This window comes from Notolepis coatsorum, assembly GCF_963971535.1.
Source record: "Notolepis coatsorum genome assembly, chromosome: 1".
NCBI classification, from domain to species: domain Eukaryota; kingdom Metazoa; phylum Chordata; class Actinopteri; order Aulopiformes; family Paralepididae; genus Notolepis; species Notolepis coatsorum.
Window position 1 is genome coordinate 309,165,938 of NC_140165.1, and position 21,750 is coordinate 309,187,687.

General features: G+C 48.0%; 1 protein-coding gene across 1 annotated transcript; it reads left to right on the plus strand.

The window, feature by feature from the left end:
• Nucleotides 1–202: 202 nt before the first annotated feature.
• Nucleotides 203–21,084, plus strand: igsf10 (immunoglobulin superfamily, member 10). The gene is made up of 8 exons (XM_084328750.1): nt 203–299; nt 2,507–2,897; nt 5,239–6,006; nt 6,255–8,252; nt 8,795–10,432; nt 11,033–11,939; nt 17,938–18,313; nt 19,193–21,084. The coding sequence occupies exons 1-8, from the start codon at nt 234–236 to the stop codon at nt 20,744–20,746; spliced, it is 7,698 nt and encodes a 2,565-aa protein (XP_084184876.1). The 5' UTR covers nt 203–233; the 3' UTR covers nt 20,747–21,084.
• The last annotated feature ends 666 nt before the right edge of the window (nt 21,085–21,750 follow it).

Here is a 21,750-nt window from a genome sequence, read left to right on the forward strand (position 1 = left end):
CCCTCTTTCCCCCTCTCCCTCTCCCCCCTCTCTCTCTCCCTCTTTTCATTTCCACAAGGAGTGAGAACATTTTTGACCCTTGTCCAAGTACCTCTCTATAAAAGCGTTCGAGGTCAGTAAACAAGCAGTGGTTCACTTCGTGTCACTTTTCCACCACCGCTCTATTTAGGTACAACAGCATCACGACGCTGGGAGAGACCGACCTGTCGGGTCTGCAGCACCTGGAGCTGCTGATGTTACACAGCAACTCCATACACAGCATCGAAGACAGAGCCTTTCAAGACCTCAGGTCCTTACAGGTAGGCCGTCACCAGTGTTGTTCTGCTAGTTACGGAAACATAGTAACTCAGTTACTTTACTAGTTACATTACACCCAAAAGTAATGTGCTACTGTGAAAAGTAACTATTTAGTTACTTAAAAAATAATTGCTCCCATTAATGCCCTCAGATACTTTTACAGTCAACATCTGTTGATCAACTTGACAGTTTCCATTCATTTGCATTCACATCACTGAACTCTGCTAAGGTTAACCGTCTGTAGTGTGGTATAGTGAAAGAGTTAACCTTCTGTATTTGTTGGTTGTGAAAGGGTTAACCCTTTGTCGGGTGGCAGTGAAAGGGTTAACCTTCTGTATCGTCGCAGTGAAGGGGTTAACCCTTTGGTAGTGTGGTAGTGAAAGGGTTAAGGCCTTTAGGTGTAGCCAATAGCCCTGTTGACGGACTCAGAGTCAATGATAATATTTCAGTTTTTAGATACATTCTCACTTGACTGGATTCAAAACTCTATCAAAAGACCCAAAATAGTTTAAAAATAAAAAATATTATCCAATTGTAAAAAGTCGATTTATTATTAAAGAAACAGCTGAATCCGTGGTGTTAAAGGAAGGGTTCACTTTTATTTATTTTTTTAATATATATTTTTTAACTCAGGACCTTAAACTTAACTTAAATGAATGAACGCGGTTGTATTGAGAATATTTTTTGTTAATATTTATAAATCCTCAGGGTCTACAACTTGTCGTAAAAGTATATTAATCTAGGCCCTAGTCGTCTGGCATGAAGTTCACTATAGACTACAGGACAGGCAAGCCTTCCAAAATCATTATATTATGTGTTCCTTTCCAAAGTAGGAAACTCACAGGAAACTCAGAGTATAATCAGACATGTCTTTGTATTTTTCGTATTTCTGAAGGCTAAAATGCTTCTCCTATATTGAGTGGGATTGGCACCTGGCACCTACGCTACTCAGTACTAAAGTAATCAGTGAAAGGATGGCCTGTACCAGTCACCATCACGTCAGACAATGTTTATATAGGGCTTGGATTAATATACTATTACGACAAGTTGTAGACCCTGAGGGTTCAAGGGAGGGTGAGGGATTCATAAATATTAACTAAAGATATTCTCTTTACAACCGTGTTCATTTACTCTACGTGCAGTACCGTGCCTAACAATTGCTTTTTGGAAGCCGTCCCAGATGGGATAACCTAAATTCTCCTGTCCCGCTGTTTTTACAAGAACTCTCACCGCTTTTAATAATTCACCTTTTAAAAGCACGTTAACGACAATGTATTTATCCAATTTGACCACATCGTGCACAATTGTACAGCTCTGGCCTATTTTATTTTATAATTAGATTATATTCTATTGTGCCTTTATTTTTTAGGGCATTTTTAACTAATTGTATTATTAATAATAATAATAACTTTGTTTTATATAGCGCCTTTCATAAACCCCAAGGTCGCTTTACATAGGGGGGAAACTAAAATAACAAACATGGTGGACAGACACAACATTCAAAGTGGGAAATTAGGGGTCAAAGGTCGAGTTGAAGAGGTGGGTTTTGAGGAGTCTTTTTTGAAGGAGTCCAGAGTTGGGGCGTTGCGGAGTTCTGCAGGGAGGGACTTCCAGAGGGTGGGAGCCGCCACGCTGAAAGCTCTGTCCCCAAAGGTCTGCAGTCTGGTTCGGGGGAATGGAGAGCTGACCAGTGTCTGAGGATCGCAGGGACTGTGACTGAGTGAGGGGGTGGAGGAGGTCAGTGAGGTACTGAGGTGCCAGAGCGTGGACGGACTTGTAGGTGAGCAGGAGGATTTTGTAGGTGATGCAGGATTTGATGGGGAGCCAGTGGAGGTGGATGAGGGTGGGGGACGGTGATGTGCTGCCAGGGTTTTTGACAGGACAGGGAGAAATTGGGAGAGAGATGGGGAGGACATGTAACACATGTCGCACCCAGGACGTTGCGATTACGCTGTGAGCGCATCTACATGGTGCCCCATTGTGCCTCTATTTTAATTTAGTTTCTATTCCATTTAATTTGATTCTACCTTTTATTTTATTCTACCGTAATTGTCTGTCCATTAATGCCTCACCAAATGACCAAATAAAATGTCTTGTATGTTGCAATCTACTTGCCAATAAAGACCTTTCTGATTCTGATTCTGAATAAGCATCGTTCTCAAACATCATGTCACTGTGTCCTTAATCGGCGTTCTCTTCTTCTCTTCAGGTCCTGAAGATGTCCTACAACAAAGTGAAGGAGATCAACAAGGAGACGTTCAAAGGCCTGGACGGCCTGCTGAGGCTCCACATGGACCACAACCGCATCGAGTTCATCAACCCCGAGGCCTTCTACGGCCTGACCAACCTGCAGCTGGTCCACCTGGAGGGCAACCAGCTCCAGCAGCTCCACCCGGACACCTTCGTCACCCTGAGACACAGCCAGGTCTTCAAGGTGTCCTCGGTGAGGAACATCCACCTGTCGGACAACCTCCTCACCAGCCTGCCGGCGGACATCTTCTCCGGATGCTCCCAGCTGGAGAACGTCTTCCTACACGGCAACAGCTGGGCGTGCGACTGCCGCATGTCCTGGTTCCCCGAGTGGGCGCGGAGAAACCCCGGTGAGGAACCGGAACGGGTGTTTTGTTTCGAAACGTTCGGAGAGTGAGTTAGGGAGTTAGCTAAGTTAGTGACGTGCAAATTCCCTGTCTCTTCATGTCCAGCAACACCTGTACCCTATAGCCTATATACCTGTAGCCTAGCCATATGGCCCTATGAAATACCTGTAGCCTAGCTAGCCATATGGCCCTATGAAATACCTGTAACCTATCCATATGACCCTATGAAATACCTGTAGCCTAGCTAGCCATATGGCCCTATGAAATACCTGTAGCCTAGCTAGCCATATGGCCCTATGAAATACCTGTAACCTAGCCATATGACCCTATGAAATACCTGTAGCCTAGCCATATGACCCTATGAAATACCTGTAGCCTAGCTAGCCATATGGCCCTATGAAATACCTGTAGCCTAGCTAGCCATATGGCCCTATGAAATACCTGTAGCCTAGCTAGCCATATGGCCCTATGAAATACCTGTAGCCTAGCTAGCCATATGACCCTATGAAATACCTGTAGCCTAGCCATATGGCCCTATGAAATACCTGTAGCCTAGCCATATGGCCCTATGAAATACCTATAACCTAGCCATATGGCCATATGCAATACCTGTAGCCTAGCTATATGGCCCTATGAAATACCTGTAGCCTAGCTATATGGCCCTATGAAATACCTGTAGCCTAGCTAGCCATATGGCCCTATGAAATACCTGTAGCATTGCTATATGGCCCTATGAAATATCTGTAGCTTAGCCATATGGCCCTATGAAATACCTGTAGCCTAGCTAGCCCTATGGCCCTATGAAATACCTGTAGCCTAGCTAGCTATATGGCCCTATGAAATACCTGTAGATTAGCCATATGACCCTATGAAATACCTGTAGCCTAGCTATATGGCCCTATGACATACCTGTAGCCTAGCCATATGGCCATGAAATACCTGTAGCCTAGCTAGCCATATGGCCCTATGAAATACCTGTAGCCTAGCTAGCCATATGGCCCTATGAAATATCTGTAGCCTAGCCATATGGCCCTATGAAATACCTGTAGCCTAGCTAGCCATATGGCCCTATGAAATACCTGTAGCCTAGCTATATGGCCCTATGAAATACCTGTAGCCTAGCTATATGGCCCTATGAAATACCTGTAGCCTAGCCATATGGCCCTATGACATACCTGTAGCCTAGCTAGCCATATGGCCCTATGAACTACCTGTAGCCTAGCTAGCCATATGGCCCTATGAAATACCTGTAGCCTAGCCATATGACCCTATGAAATACCTGTAGCCTAGCTATATGGCCCTATGAAATACCTGTAGCCTAGCCATATGGCCCTATGACATACCTGTAGCCTAGCTAGCCATATGGCCCTATGAACTACCTGTAGCCTAGCTAGCCATATGGCCCTATGAAATACCTGTAGCCTAGCCATATGACCCTATGAAATACCTGTAGCCTAGCTAGCCATATGGCCCTATGAAATACCTGTAGCCTAGCTAGCCATATGGCCCTATGAAATATCTGTAGCCTAGCCATATGGCCCTATGAAATACCTATAACCTAGCCATATGGCCCTATGAAATACCTGTAGCCTAGCTATATGGCCCTATGAAATACCTGTAGCCTAGCTATATGGCCCTATGAAATACATGTAGCCTAGCTAGCCATATGGCCCTATGATATACCTGTAGCCTAGCCATATGACCCTATGAAATACCTGTAGCCTAGCTAGCCATATGGCCATATGAAATACCTGTAGCCTAGCTAGCCATATGGCCCTATGAAATACCTGTAACCTAGCCACTTGAACGGTTCTATGAAACACTTTCATTCTTTGGTAACGCAAAACATCTCTTAAGTGACCGCTTAACCGGGCACAGATGTAGTGTAGTGGTGACATAAAGCGAACACATCTGGTAGGATATGTGAATGTTAATTTTACTCAGACGTTAAAAAGAGATGATGTATTTGGTCCCTTGAGATAATGGTGAATGGGATTGTGTCCAACAACAGAGGTGTGTCCAAGGGAAACATAAATTCCTCTTGGAGACGTGGAGGCAGTTATTTTTCGAAGAGATTGTCTCCTCTTCCCAGCACGGCGTGGGAAGATAGAATAACAAAAGACACAGACGAACAAAGCTTCTATGGTTTCACAATGTTATGACTTAGCAGGTGAGCATGTAAACCCATAAAGGTTTACAGTTTGTTAATACAATTATAGTTCACGGCTCACAAGATTTCACGAATAAGCTGTGGATGATAGGCCTACTTTTTCTCTGTGTAAAAGTATTTTCTCCCCTGCAGAAATCCCTCTAACATACCTCAATTTATTTTTAATATTTCCAGGAGTGCTGAAATGCAAGCGAGACAGGAAGTACGCCAGGGGACAGCTGTGCCCTACGTGTGACAGTCCTGCACCTCACCGCAACAGATACCTCTCCCAGCTGCCCAGCGAAGCCTTCACCTGCACCAAGCCCTGGATCCAACCCCACCTGAAGCAGAGAAACATCACCCTGGAAGAGGGCGACTTCACCCCCGTCTCTCCCAGGGACTTCGTCGCCCCCATCGGCGCCCTGCACATGAACCTGACCGACCAGCTTCACAACGACGCCAGCTTGTCCTGCACCGTCCAGAGTCCCTCTGCCCTGGAGAACCTGACTCTGACCCTGGAGGAGGAGGGAGAACACAACGTCACCATGCTCACCGCCGCCGTAGCCACCTCTCTCGTCTGCAACGTCGACTATGAACACATCCAGCAGCTCTGGCGCATCCTGGCCACTTACAGTGACTCTCCCATGAGGCTGGAGCGGGGCCTGATGCTGGCCAGGAGCCCGGAGATGGTGTACCGGTACAGCCAGATCAGGCCGGACGAAGAGCGGGAGGAGATCCACACGGACATCGAGGCTGAGATCAAGGCGTCTCCCGCGTGGCTGATGCAAGGCGAGGTCAGCTTCCAGTTGGACCGAACCACGACCACCTTCTCCACCCTGCATATCAAGTACAGATCGGTGGTTAACCTGCGCGTGGAGAACCGAGCGCCCAGGAGAGATCGCTACAGCTGGACCATGATCAAGCGAGACAACCAGACCAAGACGGAGCACTCTGTGCTCATAGGTGGGTGTTGCACTGGATTAGTGGCGAATAAATAAGCTAACGTACACTTATAATAACCCCGTCCAACCATCTAACCACAAACTATGCAAAACATCTGCTCCCCATTAAAACCTAAACTGATTCGTCATACAGGTTTACTTCTACAGGTGGGGGTAGGAGTTGGCAGTATATTGCTTTTAAAGAAAACAAAAGCTGTTCAAAGGTAATGTAATTACATTCTGATGACAGCGCAACATTTGTCATTACAGGTGGCGTGGCAGAGTTGATCTGCCAGACGCTGGGCGAGCCAAAGCCCTCGGTGGAGTGGATCCTGGCGGACGGCACCAAGGTCAGAGCGCCTTACACCAGCGAGGACCAACGGCTCGTAATCACTGCCGAGGGGAAGCTCTTCCTACGAGGCGCGGACACGTCTGACACCGGCCTCTACCGCTGCATCGCCACCAACTACCTGGACGCGGATATTCTCAGCTTCCGGGTCACGGTTCTGTCTCCCGATGTGGAGGAAACCGAGGTCAATGGGGTGCAACTGTCGAGACCTCTGGGGCAAAGTCTGGTTCTGGAGTGCGGATCCACAGGCAGCCCAGAGGCCTCGGTCCAGTGGATACTGCCAGACCACTCGGTCCTGGATAAGTCCCATGGGACCCGGAAGGTGTATAAGAATGGGACCTTGGAGATGCAGCGTCTCACAGCGAGGGACAGGGGGTTCTACAGGTGCCTGGCTTCCAACCACCTGGGGGTTGACCTTCTTGTATCGCAGGTGACAGTGACAGGAGTAGGGTCGGACAGAGTACCGGTGGTCGACAACGAGGGTTCAGGAATGGGCTCAGAGGTCATGGTGGACCCCAGCTTGGAGGAGAACGAGGTCTCCCTCGGCGAACTCCCCTCTTCCAGCCCCTCCGAAAGAAACAGTCAGGAGTCCAGGACTGTCACCTCAGACCGACCCTACCCTGGACTCAGGCCGCAGGGCAGGGGAGGCAGGCTGGGGCACAGGAGGAGGGGTCCAGTGAGTAACAGACGCATCTGGAGCAACAAGAGCAACAGGAGGACTTTTGATAATACGCATAGGAAAGTGGACCCGGAGAAATTTGCGGAGTTTATGAAAAAGGCCCAAGGTGGGTCTTCAAAAAAGACAGATGGTGTGAAGGAGGAGAGCGTGAAATTCCAGGACTCAGACTCCGGGCTCTCTGGGAACGGGGAAACCGGTTCGGGCGACGACGACCATTATAGAGACGATCGACTCACTACAGATAATCCACCAGAGCGTAGATCCAGCATAACTATAACCCAAAACAATTATTACAGTCAAACTGAATCCATGGCAACGGAACAGAACAGTAGGTACAGTGTCACGCCATCGACAACAGAAGACAGTCAGACCAGCGCCAAGGCGACCACAGACGACAGTCAGACCAGCGCCAAGGCGACCACAGACGGCAGTCAGACCAGCGCCAAGGCAACCACAGACGACAGTCAGACCAGCGCCGAGGCGACCACAGAGAGCCCTGCAGACAGCAGTCAGACTAGTTTCACGGAAAAATCCATAACAACAGAGACATACACACAGTCGGATTCCAGACCGATCAAATCCACATTCACACGCGGTCCAGCGAGCGGTAGTGAAAGCCAAAGTGACGCGGTCACGCCTTATGAGAGGCTTTCAGAGGATACAGTCAGCCCCGGTTTTAGTGAGCACAGCGAGTCATACGGTCTGGAAAGAACCACAGAACCATTGTCAAACAGACGTCCAGTCACTCTGCGCCTCACCGTGACGGACACCTCAGAAGAGACCCGGCTCCACTTCTCAGGAGAACCGTCTTCAGAACCTTCAGAGACCTTCACGGGAAGATTGACCTTCGTCACGGACCCTAACGTCACTCCCATGATGGACGGACCGGGCTCGGTGGACCCGATCGTGCACACCTCCACTGACCCAGAAAGCCAGACCACCTTCACGGCTGTCACCACCACGGAGAGGCAGCAGGATGAGATCACCTTCCACACCACGCAGAGGATCAAGGCCCCCCACCTGCCTCCCGGATCCACCATCATCTCCCGTCAGCAGATCCACATCATCCCGCCCAAGAAGGGCAGAGGAGGGGGCCGGAGGAGAACCTTCCACGGCCGCAGGAGGATAGTCAAACCCAACAGGATAACTGACATCCAGTCCATCATCAATAAGCTCAAACAGCCCACCGTGAAGAAGGATGGGAATGCCACGGTGCCCTATACCATGGAGCTGACTGCAGGTAGGCACTGGCCGTATTCACACTGTGGCCATTTTGCTCTTATGTCCTGTTCACGTTGGGATTCATTTTGGTAAACATATTTAAAATAGATTAAATGGACCATATTCACACTTTCCAAGAAATCCCAACCTGAGCATGACATAAGAGAGAAATGGCCAATTGAATCAATTTTAAATAAAGTGTACCAATAGTTTGTGCCTATTCTGAAGATATTGTGAATATACCATGTGTTGCTATATTTGCTTTTCCTATATTTGAGATGTTTGATATCTGCTACACGGCATGGTTTTGTGTTCATGTTAATTGCAATACATTTTGGGAGAGGAACTGAACCTTGTAAACACTTTTTTAAAGCATGTCTGTGTTAGTATCCAAATTGTGCATATGGTACAAGATGTAGCACAACCTAACCCCTTACTTGAACCATGTCTATTGAGTCTACCAGGTACCAATTCCATTGATATAGTCTTAATATGATGACAATGATGCTGTCACGTGACAAGATGCACCTAAGGATATTCGTCTTTTTGTTTTTCATCCAGACTGTGGTGAATGTGATGAGAATGGGCAGAGGAGGACAGCCACCGACTCGAGGGCTGCTAGCACACCGACGATATCCCCCAATGCTTACACTTCCTCTTTACGCAGGACAGAAAGACCTGCGATTACTACACACGCCACCCCGGTTACCACTCCCTACTACAGCACCTCCGAGCCTCCTTCCACCCATGCCGAGTCCAGGCAGGAGCAGTCCAGTAGCTACATCACCTCCGCTGATGCCCCAGAGGCTGACCCTACAACTGACCCCACCTCAATCACCGCCACCATCTCTAAGATCATCAGAGGGAAGATCCCCTGGGACAGACTGTTTGGAGGCGGGAGCCACCAGAGAGAGGCACTGGACCGGCTACGGAAGCCACCTACCACCAAGGAGGCTCCAACCACCGTCGGAACCACCACCGCCACACCGACCACACGCCCCGCCGCTCCACCCACAGCAGAGTCTCTGGCTGAACCGCAGACCGAGTCTCCATCCAGGCACAGGGCGAGCACAGAGAGCTCATCGGATGACGACTATGGAGACTCTTCCTCCGGTGACTCTGGGCCTACGGCACGTCCAGGTTCACGTCGCCAAACCACATCTTCGCCGTCTTACTACCCCGCGTCCTCCACCACAGTCGGGATACCCCCAGAGACCCACACCATCGCTGCTCCACCCACAACAAAACCAACCATGAGGGAAAACCCTGACGAAACCTCATCGTCCGGATCCGGGGGGTCCCCTGGTCGCGGGTTTGGGAACAGACGGAAGCCGGGCAGAGAGGGATGGGGGAGGAGGAGGAAGCCTTCCAAGGGTAGAAGACCCTTCTGGAAGTCCACTACCACTAAAGCCCCTACCACCACGACAGAAGCTACGGAAACGACCATGGAGACCACCATGGAAACGACTATGGAAACTACCATGGAAACAACCATGGAGACCACCATGGAAACTACCGTGGAGACCACCACACTACCGCAGCGGACCATCTCCGTCTCCAGACCCCTGTATACCCCGTCCAGGGAGTTGGAGAGGAGCGCAGTGACTGTCTCCACTGATCGGACTTCAGAGGATGAGACGGATTATGAGGAGATCAACTGGAGAGAGTCACCGGTCACTAGTCGTCCACGGGTTTACACCACGACCAGCAGACCTTGGACCACCAGAACTACACCTCGCCCTACGGTCAGACCCACCGCATGGGTGAGCAGAGACCACAGCAATGTCAGACCACCATCTGGGAGGAACATCGGTCATCCCACACAGAGGCCCCTGGTGAAGAGAATAAGGCCTACCATGTCTAGTAGCGGACCCAGGGGTGGTGGCCCAGACACGGCCCTGACCTTTGACACAGTGACTGTTCTGACAGCGGAGCAGGGCTACACTAACAGTCATGTCCCGTACAGCAGCAAGGACATAGGCAAGGCCATCTCCACTCACATCACTGGCTATGAGGCCACTACAGCCAATATTGTGGGCTTTGAACCCTCCACCAGAGACCTGCCCAGCAAGCCCAAGATAGTAGGGGGCAATGCAGCCAGTTTCACAGTGCTGTCCAACTCGGATGCCTTTTTGCCATGCGAGGCTGTCGGAAACCCCCAACCTACCATCAGCTGGAGACGCTTCTCATCAAGCACAGGTATTGTTTTCTTTCAGAACAGAACATAATTTGTCAAACACTTTGACCCATTCAAATGTTTAATTCAATTTAAATATCTTTATTTTTTTATTACCATATCTATTTATCTTTTGGAATTTATTATCTTTTTCTCTCTCTCTGTCTCTCTCTCCCTATCTCCCTCTCCCTCTCTCTCTCTCACTCACTCACAATCTTTCTCTCTCTCTCTCTCTCTCTCTCTCTCTCTCTCTCTCTCTCTCTCTCTCTCTCTCTCTCTCTCTCTCTCTCTCTCTCTCTCTCTCTCTCTCTCCACCCTTACATGCATACACATACACACACACTGCCCTTTAGAATGCCTTTAGAGTGGATTCATCCCACACTCTTTGGTGTAAAATAGTGGTAGTGTAACCGAGTGGATTTGAACCTGGGACCATAGGATCCACAGGCGGCCGCACTAACAGGCTGAGGGTCAGAACCGTTAACAGGTGCTGGTTGACTGCGACCGACTCGTTAGTCGTTTACAGTGTACAGTATATTCTTCCATTGACGTATGTCTGAGTGCTTTTAAAGCTTTTTATTGACGTATGCATTAAAAAAACAAAACCGTCTCTGCCTCATCAGGAAGCACCATCACCATCAAGGGGAGGATGGGCAAGTTTGAGGTGTTAGAAAACGGCACGCTGTCCATCCAGAACGCCAACATCAGGGACCGAGGGCAGTACCTCTGTCTGGCGGAGAACCAGCAGGGCTCGGACAAGCTCCTGGTAACCCTCTCTGTGGTGGCCTACCCCTCTCGCATCCTGGAGCCCAAGATGAGAGAGATGAAGACCCACGCGGGGAAGACCATGGAGATGAAGTGCAAGGCGGAGGGCCGCCCGCCGCCCATGATCTCCTGGATCCTGGCCAACCGAACCCAGGTCAGGGGTCAAAACCCGGACAAAGGGAGGGTGTCGGTGACCTCCGACGGCACCCTGGTCATCAAGCAGGTGTCCGTCTACGACCGAGGTCACTACAAATGTATCGCCAGTAACCCCGCGGGCGCCGACACCGCCACGGTGCGACTGCAGGTCGTGGCGGCTCCTCCCGGCATCCGAGAGGACAAGCGTGAGCAGGTCACGGCCGGTCTGAGGCAGAGCGTGTGGCTGCCCTGCACCGGGCAGGGTAACCCCCAGCCCACCCTCCACTGGGTCCTCTACGACGGCTCGGTGGTCAAACCCAACAACAGGGCCACGGTGGACCCCAGGGTGTCGGTGTTCGCCAACGGGACCCTCCACCTGAGGGACACGACGGCGACGGACAGCGGGATGTACGAGTGCATCGCCACCAGCTCCACGGGCTCCGAGCGGAGGGTCGTGACCCTGACGGTGGTGCAGCGGGAGTCCGCACCTCAGATAGTGGCGACGAGCCGGCGTCTGACGGAGCTGTCCTACGGGGACCGGCTGATACTCGACTGTTCGGCAGTAGGGGACCCGAAACCCAGGGTCATCTGGAGGCTTCCCTCCAAGGCTGTGGTGGACCAGTGGCACAGGTAAGGAGACCCTGATTCCCTTGATATGCGGTGAGAAAGATGCACCGAGTAGGACTTTCTTATTTTGTAACTGTATTGATGGGTTTTTTTTAGCACAAAATACCTCTCCACACACACACACACACACACACACACACACTCACACACACACACACACACACACACACACACACACACACACACACACACACACACACACACACACACACACACACACACACACACACACACACACACACACACACACACACACACACACACACACACACACACACACACACACACACACACACACACACACACACACACAACACACACACACACCTATGCACAAACAAAGTACAATAACAATATAACAATATAACAAAATAACAATAAAGAAAACAAGAGGGGGAGGGTTGCGAGATTCAAACACTGTACATTGGAATACTGACAAAGCCATACTTGGTCTTTACTATACAACTGGGTTAGGACATTTGTAGGGGCCAGTTTCGAATTGCAGTCTCCCGTAGGTGTTCTTTGAGAGTGTTTTTGAAAGTGGGTAGTGATTCACATTCCTTTACAGCTTTGGGTAGGGCGTTCCACATTGATGTGGCATAATTGCGAAACGTGTTTAGTCCCTTGTTTGAGCCGAATCTGGGTTTAACATGATTTGTGGAGCTCCCTCTGGTGTTGTGATCGTGGTATTCACTGACCTTTGGGAAGTATTTTGACATGTATATGGGTACCTTGGTCGTGTAGTGTATCTTGTAGACCAGGCCCATTGCAAGTTGCTGTACTCTGTCGTCTACTCTAAGCCATCCTAGGTTGGCAAAGTGGGCAGGGGTGAGGTTGGTTCTAGGAGTCAGGTCAAGCAGTAGTCTGACTAGTTTGTTTTGAGATGTTTGTAATTTGGTTTTTAGTGCCTTTGAGGTGCTTCGGTACCATGAGGTGCAAGCATAGTCGTAGTACCCTTGAATGAGTGCTCCTGCCAGAGTCTTCAGGGTATTCTTGTTTACCAGAGAGGAGATCCGGTACAAGAATCAAGTTCGTTGGTTGACTTTTTTTATTACATTGGATGCCATTTTGTCACAGGAAAGATTAGCCTCTAGGATGGAACCCAGGTAGGTAATCTCATCTTTCCTTGTGACAATATTGACACCCACTGTAACTGAGAAGCCGTCGGTCTTGCTGAGTTTGTTATTTGAACCGAAGAGAATGGACTCTGTTTTGCCCATGTGTAATGATAGTTTGTTGTCGGCGAGCCATATGCAGATTTTGCCTAGTTCCGAGCTGAGGGTTTTTTCAACCTGTAACTTGTTCTTGTCAGAGACCAGCAGGGCTGAGTCGTCCGCAAACAGGAACAAGTTGCAGTCACAAGCTGATGACATGTCATTTGCATAAATTAGGAACAGTAGCGGTCCTAGTATGCTTCCTTGTGGAACACCACAGTTCACTGTGAGGGGGGGGGGATAGGGTACCGTTTACCTCCACCATCTGTTCTCTCCCCTCCAGGTAGGATTGTATCCAGCTCACTGATAAACTATGAAAACCAATTGCTTTTAGCTTGTCAATCAGAATGGTGTGATTGACAGTGTCGAAGGCCTTTTGTAGGTCCAGCATGACCATGCCGCAGTATTTGCCCGCGTCCACCTCTTGCTTGATGTGGTTGTTCAAATAGAGAAGGCATGTGACTCTCTAAAGGTCTGCAGGGGAGAGAAAGGGCTTTGAGTTTGGCAATGGTGCGTAGTTGGAAAAAACATGCCGTTACCACTGAGTTCACTTGTCTGTCAAATTTTAATTGTGGATCAAAAATGTTGCTTTGTAATTGTGTTCAACAAATTTATAATACAGTAGTGATGTTTGAGATCAATCTGTACAGATTATGACATATATATCCCTCCATAAAAGAGAAAGAAAAAATAAATAAAATAAAAGGAGGGGGGGGGGGGGGGGGGGGGGGGGTAATATAAGTCTGTTCCATATTATATTTCTTTATTTACTTGTTGGATCTAAGAGACCATCTCAACTCTTGTCAGATAATTTGATATCATTGAAGTGGTCTATAAAAGGTTGCCAAACTTTGTCAAATGTATTTTCTATTTTATTCCGAGAAAATCGAATTGTCTCTATAGTTCCAAGTGTTTTGTCACATCCTTCATTGGATTTGAATGTGTTGGTGCTGTTTTCTGTTTCCAATTGAGTAAGACCGGTCTTCTTGCCAGAAGGCTGACCAACATATTATTTTTCACTACGCTTGATTCTATAATTCCTAGATCTAGGGATCTTCTTCTACTTTGACCAATGTAAACACCGTATTATCTTAACTTGTAAGGTGGCCATGTCTGGCACACTCTGAAGAGCTATGCATCTGTTCTAGGATCTGTTCTGTCTGCCACTGTTCCTCTGACATCTCCTCACCTACAGTAGGTTATCCTGCCAAGCTGATTTCAGATGTCAACTGAGACCGTTTTTTCAGATATATTTGAAGAACATTGATTCCATTGAAGACTGGTTTGATGAATTAGGATATGATGGATTATTCTGTTGAACAAAGTAAAAACGTTGTTTGTAAAGATCTGCAATTTATTTGGTTGACATTGACTCCTAAGTGTTTAAACTGAGTTGAAACTTTAAAAGGCACAATTTCAAAAAATTGCTCATCAGCTAGAACATTAATTGGGAACAATATACTTTTACTTATAATGAGCTTATATCCTGATATTCATCCAATTTATGCGCTTCATAATATTTTATGAATAAGCAGAAATGTCTAAATATACATAGTCGTCATCAGCATGCGATTTGGCTCTCCTTTACAAAGAGGAGGGGTCACTTGTCCTCTCTTTGACAAAGACTCCAATTGTTCTACGTGGAAAGGGTTCACGATTGAATAGTCATTCTCCATTCAAGCACTGAGCACCTAAAGACCTTGGAAATGTAACTTGGATTGGAAACAGAGATAGGCCTACTTCAGCAGTCTTTGAATCTCCACCGAGCCCCCCTTAGCACAGATTGAACACATCAAGCAGGAAAACGTTGCATATCTCCAGGGACGACTGTAACCGCTATTTGTATAGGTGAAATATTTTTGCTTTCCTTTTAAACCACCGGTCTCATGTTTCCAGTTTCCCTCATTCTGACTTCCTGCACTGACTGATCCCCATAAGTTAGAGAATAATGGTGTTAGTGTTTTGACGTAATGATTAGCCACAATCCCCCCGTGATTGATATCGGTAAAGGAGCTCCTTGAGCGTGCGCTGGTGCAGAGCTTAATAATCCAATCCAGTTTGATCCCGGTGGAAAGTGTGATGCTGTTAAATCATGGAGGAGAAATGAGACAATCTGCAGAGTCGATAACAAGCGATAAGTGTCGTTTTGAACATTTTGTTTCGTCTCTCTTTCTTGGAGATCGTAATGGTTACACAGTCTGGTAATAATTCAGTCTGCATTTTGTTCATTGAAATTAAGTACACAAGTACTTTGGGGGGGGCGGTGGCTTGGGAGGTAGAGCAGTCGTCTGGTAATCCAGAGGTTCCCGGGTTCGATTCCATTTCCTCCCGGGCAGGGGCAGTATGTTGAAGTGTCCTTGAGCAAGACACTTAACCCCTCTAATTGCTCCGCAATGAGCAGGTTGGCACCTTGCATGGTTGCCTCCGCCGTGAATGTGTGAGTGAAAATGTGAGGAACAAATTGTAAAGCGCTTTGGATAAAAGCTGCTATATAAATTCACCATTTACCATTGACCAAGTATACGGGTCACTCCCCCTCCCCTACGTAGCTAAGGCTTGCCTTCCTAATTGATATCCTTACCGTAGCTTTAAGGTCATTAGTTGCCATTACCTGAACACTATCGCCTGTGATCAACGACATGCATGTTGATGTGTCCTGTTGTCTCCATGGAGATCATGACAAGCCACAGCCTAATATTTGTTATTTTTTTTTACATTTTAGTTTTGTATATTGTATATTTTCTATAGTGTTTGGTCTTACATTACTCCTTTACTCTCAGTTCAGTTCAGTTCAGTTCAGAGTTTTTATTTGCCACATGAAATCAAAGTTTCTTCATTACACAATCATAAATAGTCATTCCATGGACGAAAGGAGCAGGAAGAAGAATAAATCTTATAGTTACCTGCCCCTTATTCCTAAACTAACAAGTATTTACTTAATGGTCGGCGTACAACCTAATTTACACAAATAATCATTTATACCATTATAAAAGAAACACACAATCCACAGTTAAACAAGAAAAAATGTAATAATAATAATAATAATAATAATAATAATAATAATAATAATAATGATAAAGAATAAAGAATAATAAAAAGAAAAAAAAATCTCACTATTCAGATCACATTTGATTTTCATACTGACTAAATATTTTTTTTTTTTATAATTTTTTTTTAATTGATAAACACTATTACATCCCTTAAAAAGCAGTACTCTTTACTGTATGAAGCACAATCTCAGGAGGCTCATACAGAACCAAGCATTTCACTGTATTGTATGCGTACCGTATATGTGACAAATAAAATAAAACTTGAAACTTGAGCTCCACAGTCATGCAGCTCTGCTTAATTTAACGCTGCCGGCTTCAACATTTTCTCCAGTAGAAACGTCTGCAACCAAAATAGCTGACAGGGTATTTTCATTCTCCAAATAACGAGGCGTACATTGGAGACAGGGGTCAGGGGTCAGGGGGGGGGGGGGTTAAAAAGGAGGTGAGGGATTTAGTAAGTGGATCAACTCAAAAAGAAGTCAGTTGTTTTGCATACGTTAGTCAGAATACATCCAAGCAAACAGTGAAATACCATAGCACCAAAATAACCGTGCCATCCAGAGTGCTGCACTGGTTGACATTCATCTAGCCTCTCCGTATGCCACAAGAAAGATGATAACATAATATTGGCAAAACAGTACATCATTGATACATTTGAAATCACTGTTGTGCAATAGTATTGTGGCTTAATGCTTAGTTCAGAAAAAAGCATCGTTCTCCTTCCAGTTTCATTAGTGGGTTCACGCCAAAGACTTGTTTGCTGGAAAGCTTTAGTTGATTTATTTTCCTTTCCTCTTTTTCTTGTCCTAAGAAGACTCCCCTGGCAATCCTAGCATGACTTTTCTTAAATTATCGTTTAAAATAATGAAATAAAAGAGAGAATAATAATTTTGAGTTAAAGCCTTGAAACGAGACAGACGCAAGGTGTAATAAACCAAGAATAATCCTCCCAAAGCCTTTCTCTTGAATGAATAGCTCACCCTGGGTGTTTATTGAGACATATGGAAATATTAAGCTGAAGCACATTTCACCTCCACATGAGGAAAGCTCATTACACTATTCTATAAGTCAGGACCTGACAGCTGCTGCCTTTGTAGAAGACTGAACTGAAGAGGGAGAAGACTCCTCGGTCCGTGCCCTACACGTGGCCTGTTTCTGCCATTTTAGGAGACACGTTTTTAAAATGAAATACTTGTCATGGAGTAAGTAGTACGTGCGTGATCAAATCATCTTGGTCGATACAAATGTATTTGTTAAAACATGGTAAATCGAATACAAATTAGTTTAGGAGTTTGGTAGAGGACTTGGGGTCAAGCTCTCTGACTTTCTTGTCAGTTGGGGGACCCTGATGTAAACAAGACGAAAGTCTTTCTCTGGTCTGCATCCCCTTAACAATTGTGTGTATTGAGCTGTACTGTATTGTACCCATTCTGCAATCTGTTAATAAAGTTTTCAATCAATCAATCAATCAGTTCACCTAATAACCTTATCTGACACAACGGAAGGGGGCGGGGGAAGGGATTGACCAGGTGATAGGGCTAAGGGATGAGGCACAGGAAGTAGGAAGGGAGGTGTTACCAAAAGGAATAGAATAAGGGTACAGGACAGGGGGACGGGGGTGTTAACAAAAGGCCATGAAAGGAATTGTCCACATACTCAATCAGGTTTTTTTTTTATATATATTTTTTTATATTTTGTCCTAACATAACAACAAATACCCTCTCTCACTATCTCCAGGATGGGCAGTAGGATCCAGGTCCTGGACAACGGCACTATCATCATCGACTCCGTGAGCGACAAGGACGCCGGAGACTATCTCTGCGTGGCGCGCAGCAAAGTCGGCGACGACCTGCAGCTGATGAAGGTCACCGTGTCGATGAAGGCGGCCAAGATAGAGCCCAAGGTGTACGGCAAGAAGCAGGTGGCCTACGGCAACGACCTGAAGGTGGACTGCAAGGCCTCGGGTGCCCCGGAGCCCGACATCTCCTGGGGCCTGCCGGACGGCACCGTGGTCAACAGCGCCCTGCAGTCTGACGGCACCGGCGGCGGCGGCAGGGGAGGACGCACTCGCCGCTTCATCCTGTTCGACAACGGGACGCTTTACCTCAACCAGGTATGACCGTTGCTACACCACTACATTAATCTGCACGTTTGCTGTTTGGTCAATGGTAAATGGACTGCATTTATATAGCAGCTTTTATCCAAAGCTCTTTACAATTTGTTCCTCACATTTTACCCATTCACTCACACACCGACTGCAGAGGCAACCATGCGAGGTGCCAACCTGCTCATCAGGACCAGTTAGGGGTTAAGTGTCTTGCTCAAGGACACTTTGATACGCTGCCACCTGAGGAGCGGGAATCGAACTGGGAACCTCCAGATTACCAGAAGACTGCTCTACCTCCCTGTTGCCCCCCTGTTTGTATTTAAGGCATTGAATGGTCTGAGCCCCCCTCAGTACCTAGCTGAACTTCTCTATGTTTAGCCCCCAGTTAGATTACTGAGGTCATCGAATGGTGTAGTTTTAGATGTCCCAAGGCTAAAGACTAAAGGTCAGTTAGAGCTCTGAGGTCATCGAATGAGGTACTTCTATATGTCCCAAGGTCTAGGATAAAGACAAAAGGCGACCAAGCTTTTGCGGTGGCTGCCCCCAAGTTGTGGAATAGTCTGCCACTACAAATGCGGTCTGCCCAGACCCTAGATAATCTTTAGTTGCAGCTAAAAACTCACTTGTTTTCATTGGCTTTTTGAGGCTTGTCATACTGTACATCCCTGGTCTTGTTGTGACTATTTAGTGAATTTATTGTATCGTATTGACTTGTGCATTTTATATTGTATTTAGAATTGGCCTGTTTATTTGTACTGTGTGAAGCACTTTGGTGCAACTTCGGTTGGTTTTAAATGTGCTCTGTAAATAAAGGTGACCTTGACCATGACCATACTACCCCACTAAATTAAAAACAATAAATCATTCTTCATCTCGTCTCTACAGATCGGCATGGCGGAGGAAGGAGACTACACCTGCTTCGCCGAGAACAAGTTGGGCAAGGACGAGATGCACGTCCACATCACCGTGGTGAGCGCGGCCCCCAGGATACGCTCGGCCGGCCAGCAGACCTACGCCAAGGTCCCGCCGGGGGGAAACATCCGCTTCGACTGCGGCGCGATCGGAGAGCCCAAGCCCAAGATCCTGTGGATGCTTCCCACCAACGACATCATCGCGGCCTCGAACGAGCGCTACCTGATGCACGTCAACGGCTCCCTGGACATCCGGGACGTGAAGCTGGTCGACGCCGGGGAGTATGTGTGCATGGCTCGCAACGCCGCCGGGGACGACAGCAAGGTCTACAAGCTGGACATAGACGGGAACCCGCCGGTCATCAACGGCTATCACCAGAACAGGACCGTGATCAAAGACTCGGCGGCCAAATACTCGAGGAAGTTCATCCACTGCAAGGCCGAGGGAGACCCGGCTCCGTCGATCACATGGATCATGCCCGACAACATCTTCCTGATCGCGCCGTATTTCGGCAGCCGGATCAACGTCCATCACAACGGCACGCTGGAGATCCGGAACGTGCGTCCGACCGACACGGCGGAGTTCATCTGCATGGCGAGGAACGACGGCGGCGAGGCGGTCATGGTGGTGCAGCTGGAGGTGACCAGCATGCTGCAGCGGCCCATCTTCAAGAACCCCTTCAACGAGCGCATCCTGAGCCGCATGGGCAAGACCGCGGTGCTGAACTGCTCCGCGGACGGGAACCCGACGCCGGAGATGATCTGGACGCTGCCCAACGGGACGCGCTACGCCGGCGGGCCGGACCGCGGCTCCCGGCAACACGTGGGCAGCGACGGGAGCTTCGTCATCTACAATCCCGGCAAGGAGGACGCCGGGAGGTACCGCTGCGCCGCCAAGAACTCCATGGGTTACATAGAGAAGCTCATCATCTTGGAAGTGGGGCAGAAGCCGTACATCCTCACGCGGCCCAGGGGGATCATCCGCAGCGTGTCCGGGGAACCGCTCTTCCTCCACTGCCTGGCCGACGGGAGCCCCAAGCCCAGCGTCTACTGGACGGTGCCAGGAGGCCACACCCTCACCCGGCCTCAGGTCCACGGACGCTACCAGCTGTTGGACAACGGGACCCTGGTGGTGCGGGACACCACCCTCCACGACCGGGGGAGCTACATCTGCCGGGCACGCAACGACGCCGGGGAGGTCGTTCTCACCGTCCCCGTCGCCATCATCGCCTACCCTCCCCGGATCACCGCCGGCCCGCCTCCCAGCGTGAGGGGAATGGCCGGCGCGCCTATCCATCTCAACTGTGCCGCCATCGGGATCCCCAAGCCGGAGATCACCTGGGAGCTGCCCGATCATTCGTTCCTGTCCACGGCAGGGCAGGGCAGGCCTACGGGCAGCGAGCTGCTCCACCCTCAGGGCACGCTCATCATCCAGAGGCCCACGGCCTCAGACTCCGGCACATACAAATGCCTAGCGAAGAACAACCTGGGCACGGACTCAAAGACCACATATGTACGCGTGTTGTAAGAGGCGGACAGGGATGACCAGTTATCCAAACTATTTTACAGACACCCCTGGTCACCTCTACAGTGTCGGCCGTGGCGTATATATATATCCTTCTCATAATTGTGTGGATTTGTGAGAACCACAGGTGGTGGAATATTCTGGCCTCGGTATCAAAAACATCAAACAAAGTGACAGGGTTGGATTATCCAAATAATGAAAGAAGAGAACGAGGGGAGAAAACAAGAGACTGTAGGACTCTGAGGATCTGGAGAGGACTTGTTCTTTGGCCAGGAAAGCCAAGCCTGGGATCCAGAAGTGTTATTCCTATTGTAACATTGGAGTCAGGGGTCTGGAAACTCATGACTGCTTTTCATTTTGGGGGGTGGGGGGGAGGGTTGTTTAAAATGTGGTGAGGGAGTAGGAGGAAGATCAACTAAAACGGTTGAGCTGTAAGTGACTGTTTGACCAGATGTGGTAAGTGAGTGCAGCGATCGGAAGAGAAACCTTTTCGATTCCCTACGGACGTCGGAAGTCGTTTTGTTACTGAAAAGCAAATGGCGATAGATGGCCTCACTCTGGCATTATAGTGCATTATTAATGATCACATCATCAACTTCCAAATCCAAACAGAGTACACAAAACATACATACTGGCTCATTTTACACTGGATAAACAGTATTTTCAAACCAGAATAACATCTCAAACCAATGTCTTTTTTCATGTTATCCATATAATTCACGTTTCTGCTTTTATTATTGCTAAAAGAACACAAGTGAAAGATGCGAATGGACCACGTCCGTTCTCAGCCCAGTATGGATGTTAAATAATTTACAAAATACTGTTGTATTGTGTTGTACACAAAGGATCTATTGTAATGTTATACATTATTTGCTATTTTGTAAGGATGTATGTATGTCTTTTGTAGCGTCCACTTTGATGAAGTATAGGTTTAATCCTTGAACGGAAATTAAAGAAGTGGAATGTGATTGTCTTGTTTCTTGTTCGTACACTAGTTGGGAGCTCTG